The sequence below is a fragment of the Perca fluviatilis genome, chromosome 17, assembly GCF_010015445.1.
Source record: "Perca fluviatilis chromosome 17, GENO_Pfluv_1.0, whole genome shotgun sequence".
NCBI classification, from domain to species: Eukaryota; Metazoa; Chordata; class Actinopteri; order Perciformes; family Percidae; genus Perca; species Perca fluviatilis.
The window spans coordinates 28896402-28904989 of NC_053128.1; the positions used below are offsets into that span (position 1 = coordinate 28896402).

The window sequence follows — 8588 nt, forward strand, 5'->3', positions numbered from 1 at the left end:
ATACATTCACGTAATTTAAAATAGTTAGAGTTAGAGCTGGGCAATATATCAATATTATATCGATATTGTGATATGAGACTAGATATCGTCTTAGATTTGAGATATCGTAATATGGCATAAGTGTCTTTTCCTGGTTTTAAAGGCAGCATTATAGTAAAGTGTTGTACTTTTCTGAACTTACCAGACTGTTGTAACTGTTCTATTATTTGCCTTTGCCCACTTAGTCATTACAATCTCATTTTGTAAATATTTTGTGAAAGCACCAAGTCAACACTACAATATCATTGCGGTATCGATATCGAGGTATTTGGCCACAAATACCGTGATATTTGATTTTCTCCATATCGCCCAGCCCTAGTTAGAGTACTAGCATAATTTTTTTTGTGTTTATTTTCATTTTCTTTCATTATTGCAATGACACATACAGCATGCAGGTAATCCCTGATATGATGAATATTTTGTTGCTCCAACTACTCTTTGACTCTTCCCCCCACATTACAACAAGACAATAAGACTATATTGTATTTTTGTGCTGTACTGTATTGTTTTATGTTTCGATCCACCAGGATTTCAGTTTTCCAGCCTTCTTCTCGGGCCTTCATCAAACTTACTTGGTCTTGGCTCTATGGACTGACTCTCAATCCACTTGTGGTCATTTTTTTTTTTTTATTAATAATATATAAATAATAATAACTTCACTTGCACAGCACCTTTAAAAACAACAGTTTACAAAGTGCTTTAACAGGAGAAACAAAAGAACAAACAAATCAGTACTCATACACATATATACACATCATTGTAATAGTGTAAATAGAAGATGGGGACAGAAAAAACGACAATTGAATAAATAAAATGGAGTTAATAGGTGATCAAAAGGACGATAAAAAAGACATTGACATAGGCTATGTGCACTTTTTCTGTGAACTGGCAGTTTTTTGTGTTATTGTCATGTCTATTTGTTTGTTGCTGGTTTTTGTGTTAAAAAAAAGAAGGTAAAAACGTAAATAAAATCTTTGTGTAATTGTTTGTGATAAAAAAAGGGAAAAGAAACTGCCGCGGTCGGCCTGCAGGGGGCGCCGCTGCTTCGTCTCCGTCTACATCATTTACATGAAGAAAAATGGCGGAGAGGAGCTGTGGAGGCTGCATCGGTTGAGCTGCTGGCAGTTTAAACAACAACAGCGGGGCACACGGTCACCCTGGATCGGGGCCGGAGTGTACGGAGGGCACTGCCGTACGAGCAGGGCGAGGATAATCTCTGAACCGGCGGACACATTCGCTCATTCTTTGTCCTGGAAACGAGAGAGCCGAGCGGAGAGCCACGAAAACAAGTCGGACATGAACGGGGTAAGTTTGCTCGTTGTCGCCACCGTGCCAAAGTATCGTAAAGAAAAGCTGTATTAAGTGGATTACTAACGCTGCTTTCTTCGAGAATTAGATTTAAGTGTTTGCATTTACATTAATATCAAAGTTAACTGTTATTCGCCCGCTGTGAGTTACTTACAGTAGCTTCAAATGGGACCCTTTTTTTGTTGCTTTGCTAACATTAGCTTTACGTTGCATGTGCCTGCTAGCTGAGGACGTAAACATGATTTGACATTAGATGACACTACGAAACCCACACTTGTCTTTTTAAGGCGTTTTTGTTATTATTGTATAGTTTTAAAAGCAGCTGTTTTTAATTTGAGTGGATTTGAGAAGGATATAACGAGCCAAGAGGCCTGTGAATTTAAAGGGATTGATGGGAGAGTTGATGTGGGTGTGGAGCCAGCGTGGTCCCCTCCTCACGGCCCCACCCACAGCAGGGCTGGGCGGTACAGTCACTCAAGTACTGCGCTTCAACAAGTTGAGTTTTGAGCTACTTGTATTTTATTCGGCTCTATTCTGTTACTTTATATTTCTACTCCACTAGATTCATCTGACTGCTTTAGTTCCTGTCCAGTGAAAACCACACGTCTCTTGTTTGTGATAAACTGAAGGATAAAGTGTCTTTTGTGTTGAGAATTTTCAAATAAAAAAAAATAAGCTAAATAAAGTCTGTAAAAAGCCTCTTGGATCAGCTGTAGCTATACACACACACACACACACACACACACACACACACACACACACACACACACACACACACACACACACACACACACACGCGGTATACCCACATAGAAAGCTCCAGGATTGGAATGTGCAATGATACGCAACAACATATTTATGTGACAGAACTTTCACTTTATTATTATTATTATTATTATTATTATAAGATATTTGTATTCATAAATACGGGGTCGAGTAATGTGACAGCAAACTAAACTAACGCTGCTGAACATGCAGAGAGACTCTTCTCATCTTTCATCGACCCGCTCCCCGCTGAGCGCAGTGCGTAGTATGTGCGTAGCGACCGGGCCCCAAATGCTCCGCCTACACCAACGCCAGCATCCTCCCTTCACCGCACATTTAAGACAAATATAATAGTAGCCCATTTTATTTTCTCCTTGTTGCTTTGGGGGTCAACTTTTGTGATCCAGGCTCAGGTCCCTGATGTGAAAGCCCCCTTACTGCTTTATATTCCATTATATTTTGAATGTTTTCCTTCTCATAGGATAAATAAAGGTATTCCCACCATAAATTGGTGCATAAAAGTGTGTCAGAATGCAGGATATAAGTATTTCAGTATTGACACCCAGACCGCACACTTTGATATGCCTCCCCCAAAAAAGGCCCATTCTGAGCCAGTAAAAAAAAAAAAAGTGGTACAGTATACCCACTACAATACATTAGACTACACCACTGCTTCTGACTAAATGCTGCTTCCTCCCTTCAGAGTTTTTCTTCTGTTTACATGTCACATTAAGGGCTAACTGGTGTGTTGTTGAATTCCCTTACCGTCCTCAAAAAAGTCAAGTTCCCAGCTTCTCAAAGTGAGAATATGTAGATCTTCTTGATCTTCCTTTTTTTTTTATTTAACCTTTATTTATTCAGGGGAGGTTCACTGAGAGGAAGCCTCTCTTTCGCCCTGATCACATTCACACAGTTCCACATTCATACCTGGAAGCTGTCCAGTACAACCACAGCCTGATCTGCTGGCCCGGTTGGGGTTAAGGGCCTTGCTCAAGGGCACCTCAGTGGTGGTAATGAAGGAGGGACAAGCGCTGTTCTTTCACTTTCCCCACACAGATTTTATCCTGTCGGTCTGGGGATTGAACCGACGACCTCCTGGTCACAAGCTCGCTTCTCTAACCTTTAGGCCACCCCTGCATGATGGTGAAGTGAATATCGTTGGGTTTTAGTTTGTTGTATCTGTTGGTCTGTTGTTTTTGGGAAGAAGTCCGTTTTCTTTTAACTGTTAATCAGACCACTCTTTGAAGATATATATTTTTTTAAATACCTTCTCTTTCTTAATTGATATGCTTTTTTTAAATTATATCTTTGTTTTGTCAGCGTGTACACTCTTCCCTATTTTAATTATGTGTTCTTCTGGATTCACCATGTTCTGTTGTACTTGATTTACTTAATGGGAAACTGAAGCTGTACCAGCTTTGGTGTGGGTGTCAATAAAAATACATGTGGCAGGAACTATGGACTAATTACATTTTCTCTCTGCATTCACAGGAGATTGTATGCAATAGCCAATCAGTCACTGTCTTAAGCTGCACAAACTCCATATCACCAGTTCACGATGAAATCAAGCTGACACAGCAGGGACGGTGCTCTCCAATATGCTTCCAGCAAAATAATGCTCAGAGGCAGGGAGAGGGTAAGTGTCTTTGCTGCTGCTCTACAGCTCCAGCTGAGGAGAGTAGTTGTATTGTGTTTCGCTCCACAGGAGAGCAAACAACCCTGTATTTATTTTAGTATTTCAGTAGATTAGGTAACCGTAAACTGTGAGAAGAAGTGGAAACGCAAGATTTGACTGAACCACTGGGATAATATACTTTTTTTTAATTTTTGTGTGTATTCAATCTTTTCTCCCAGGCAGGAGAACAAACCCCATCAGCACTACACCGAAACACTCCAAGACTAGTTTCCCGGAGATGGAGAGCAGCTACAGCCAGTGTTCACCCTGCTGGTCAGATGATCAGCCATCGCCTCCGCAGCTCCACTGCGCTCAGAACTGCCTTCGTTCCCCCACCGAACTCCCCCTGCGCGACAGCTTTTCTCACGCTCCCCTCCTCGCCGCCAACAACAACGGCAGCACTCTTCACAGCCACCAGAGGAGAGGCGTCCGCCTCAAACCCAAAGGAAAGAAATCCACAATAAGAATGTACGCACATACTGATTATTTAGACCTTTTTTTTTTTTTTTCACAGGAGGGAATCTTGTCCGACAACATGGTGGTGTGATAATTATTTATTCATGTAGTTGTAATGGTTTGTTGTTGCACTCTCTTTCCACTAAAGTGCAGGCGGAAAAAACTCCCAAAACCGAAAAGTTACCGACTACTACCCAATAAGAAGAAGCTCAAGAAAAAGTAAAACAGAGATTGAGGTAAAATGAACTTACTTCTGTTATACTACGTGTGTGTGTGTGTGTGTGTGTGTGTGTGTGTGTGTGTGTGTGTGTGTGTGTGTGTGTGTGTGTGTGTGTGTGTGTGTGTGTGTGTGTGTGTGTGTGTGTGTGTGTGTGTGTGTGTGTGTGTGTGTGTGTGTGTGTGTGTGTGTGTGTTTTGCTATCTCACATTTCTTCTTGTTCCCAGTGTGAAGAAAAGAAGCTCATAGATGATCTCATCACAAAGGGAATAGAAGAAGGAATGGAGGTACACATGCGCCTTCCAAACACACCTAAAAATCAATTTCTTTGTACTCAAATAATTGGTAATTAATCAATTTTTAGCATTTCCACACTGTGCTCTCACTTAAAAATGACAATTGAACATTGAACTTGCCGGAGTGTTGGAGGAACGTTTTAAGTCGAGAGAAAAATCCAAGGGAAGCAAAATGCATCACTACAAATCGCGTGAGAAGAACGTTCACTCTGCTTATTGGTCAGATGTGTCTGGGGGGGGGAGAAAAAAAAAAAAAAAAAGTAAGAAAGAAAGAAAGAAAATAAATACAGGAAGAAGGTCCTGTTTGACCAGAAAATGACTTTGGTAGTTAGTCACCTTTCAATTCAATTTTATTTATAGTATCAAATCATAACAACAGTTATCTCGAGACACTTCACAGATAGAGTAGGTCTAGACCACACTCTATAATTTCCAAAGCCCCAACAATTCCAGTAATTCCCTCAAGAGTGAATTACTCTAGAATGTTATTTGAATAAAAGTCTTAAAGTATCTGATATTTTCTATACTTAAGTATCAAAAGTCATTTTATATTAAATGTACTTAAAGTGATGGTTCGGAGTAATTCACCCTAGGGTCCTTTGCACCACGACCTCGAGCCTAACACCCCCCAGAAGCTTTTTTCACCTGGGTCTAACATTGGGAGAGTTAGCGTAGAGTAGCGTTAGCCGCTGAATAGCTTAGCACAGGGGCTAACGGACACACGTTTGTATCTCGTATGACCCCACTAATTTAACCATTAAATTAATAAATATTTTTGTTGTAACTCTTTTCGGTGTAGTAATTTGTAGACGGCCCTAAGCACTCGTCTAACTGCAGGTAGCAGCAGCAGCAGCAGAGAGCAGAAGAGAGTAGGCAAGTGTTCATAAACTTCTGGTGTACTTACAAACTTTCCAATCCATCATTTTATGAGAGCATAACCTATTTGTACTAGTGTAGAAGTTTGGTATCATTTCGGGCATTATTAGTGGGGTCATTTACGAGATACATCAATGGGTCCATTAGCCCCTGCGCTAAGCTATTCAGCTGATAACGCTACTCTAGCTAACTCTCCCAGTGTTAGACCCAGGTGAAAAAAGCTTCTGGGGGGGTGTTTGGCTCGAGGTCATGGTGCAAAGGACCCTAGGGTGAAATTACTCCGAACCATCACTTTAAAGCAACACTAGAGAACCTTTCCTCTTTGGTCCCCCTACAGGTTGGAAGTGGAATTGCCCATTACAGTTTCTTATGTCTCATTCGAACTACAGATCCACTACCCGATCTGGCAAACTTGCATAGTCGCGGTTAAAAAAAATTTTGAGGTACAAAATAATCTTTGGCGTTGCTTTAATTATTAAAAGTAAAGAAAAACTTTTGATTATGAACTTTATAGTGGCTTCATTATCGTAAAGTATAATATCCCAGGTTTCCACACCTTCTTAAACTTCAAAGTCTGACATCAACAAAGAGGAAAAACGGAAACAGAACTTCCATTTTTTGTGAAGAAGAATCTTTCACTTCAATGTACCAAAAACATTTCTTGCAAGTAAGGAGTAACGGAGATGCTGAGGGGAATCGTAGTGAAGTAAAAGTATAAATTTTAAACGCTCCAGGGTTCGATTCAACCGAACTAAACCAGGCAGGTGGGAAGACATCTCCTCAAAGGTTCAAAATGAACGCAAAAACGACCCTGTGGCGAATTAAAGCTATTGTTTTAGTTAACGTGAAGTTTTGTTTCACGATGGAAAACCTCTCGCTCTGTTTCGTAGGTGCAGCACATAGAAGGAAAGGGGAGAGCAGTGTTCGCCACGCGGTGTTTCCAGAAAGGCGAGTACGTGGTGGAGTACCACGGAGACCTGCTGCAGATCACCGACGCCAAAAAGAGGGAGGCTGAATACGCTCTCAACCCTGCCACTGGCTGCTACATGTACTACTTCCAGTACCTCTGCAAAACTTACTGGTAGGATTAGAAATCAATGCATGTCCTTTTTTTTTTTTTTTTAATGCAAACATACAGAACAGAAACTGAGAAATACAAACTGAACAAGAACAAAACCCGTCACCCAACCCCCACCCTCTGCGGTCTCAAGGAAGAAAAACAAAACGAAAACCAATAAACAGAAAACGCACCATGCCTAGTCACTCTCCTCTAGTTCTTGTGGTGTTGAGGTCATTAAGTCTGATACCTGTGCTGCTGTGCTTTCCCGTAGACTGATAGTCGATGACTTGGCTTTGTTGATCCTTGCTGTAGAGAGCTCAAGGGGGGGAGCCAGCGCTGAGCTAGCATTTGCTTGGTTCAGTTGAGCCGGCTAGCCAAAGTTTCCTCGGTCTCCCAAGCAGGTGTAATTTAGAGTCGTCATTAAGTAACAAAACAATCGGGTCGGTAGGAATTCGACATCCTATCACATCAGATATTATTTATGTTGTTTTATCCCTGAACTCATGCACCTGTTCACACTCCCAGACCATGTGCAGGAAAGTTCCAGTTTGTTCAGGTTGACAGAACGTACAGTAGGGAGTGGGACTGGCTTTAGAGACGTATCTCTTCTGGGGAGTCCAATATGTCCTATGGCATATGTTGAAGTGGATCTGCTGGTGATTTGGGTTCTTGGAACAGTGGGAAATGTCCCAAACTCTCTCCCAATTAATTGCGTTCCCCTCATGGCTCAGCTCTCGCTCCCATTTCCCCACTATTGGGAGTTCTCCTACGGACACTTGCGTCTGTTTAGCATAGATCCTGGACACTAATCCTCTCACAGGAAAATCGACAAACCATTTAATGACTCAAGAGCCTCAAGAATCTTTCCCCATGGTGCATGTCCACTTTTGACGAATCGCCACAACGTATTGCTGGACAACATACTAGGTGTATTTAACATTTTCGAGCCTAAAGACTGATTGTGTTTTTTTTTGTTCCGACAGTGTGGACGCAACAAAAGAGACTGGTCGAATGGGTAGGTTGATAAATCACAGTAAAACCGGAAACTGCCAAACCAAACTCCACGACATCAACGGGGTCCCTCACCTCATCCTCGTCGCCTCTCGAGACATCGACGAAGGCGAGGAGTTGCTCTATGACTACGGAGACCGCAGCAAAGCCTCCATCGCAGCTCACCCGTGGCTCAAATATTGATCCTTCGAGAATGAATGAGAAAAAAAAAGAAACGTCAAAGTAACACGACCTGTGTTCCTCATCGCATTAGTACCGAAATGCCTTAGAAACAGAATGTGTACCCTTTTTTTTTTTTTTTTTTCGATATTGAGGAAGTAGGACGAGGGAAATGTGTTCCGGGGGGGGAGGGGTTGTTGGGGTACTTACCACACTTCGATTAATGTCTCTCTGCCTTGTCAGAGGACATATGTATTTTTATTTATGTGTATATGAAACATTCTGGTTGTTTTGCAGCACATTTCTTTTGTACATTTTGTATTACAATGCTTCTACCAGCATGCAGGTAGTAGTTAATGCTCTGCATTTTTATACGTTTTTCTTAATTCGTAGTAGTTACAAACTTAGCAATACTTACAAGGCCCCAGAGCCCTCTTTCTTCGGTCGGCAAGATCTGTGAGATGCAAACTACAAAATATATGTTCTGTTCAAGTGGAATTTGATTTCAGCCATCAGAACTCACACAACCTACCGTTGTTTAGTGGAAGTTTAATAGTTTACCAAACTCATGGTTCACTCTGCATTTTTGGGGTCTTAATTACAAAGAAACGGTGATGTGACTGACACTGGGTCGAAGTATTCCTGTTGTACAGACTTTAAAGATTAGATAGAAATACAGAAAATAGTCCGTAGTTTTTCTCTCTTTTTTTTTTTCTTCCATGCTTT

General features: G+C 41.3%; 1 protein-coding gene across 1 annotated transcript; it reads left to right on the top strand.

Annotated features, from left to right (window-relative positions):
- The first annotated feature begins 1088 nt into the window (after positions 1 to 1088).
- Positions 1089 to 7918, top strand: kmt5aa (lysine methyltransferase 5Aa). The gene is made up of 7 exons (XM_039779115.1): positions 1089 to 1344; positions 3604 to 3748; positions 3967 to 4255; positions 4392 to 4479; positions 4688 to 4747; positions 6523 to 6713; positions 7676 to 7918. Exons 1-7 carry the CDS (start codon positions 1108 to 1110, stop codon positions 7884 to 7886), a joined length of 1221 nt encoding a protein of 406 aa, XP_039635049.1. The 5' UTR covers positions 1089 to 1107; the 3' UTR covers positions 7887 to 7918.
- The last annotated feature ends 670 nt before the right edge of the window (positions 7919 to 8588 follow it).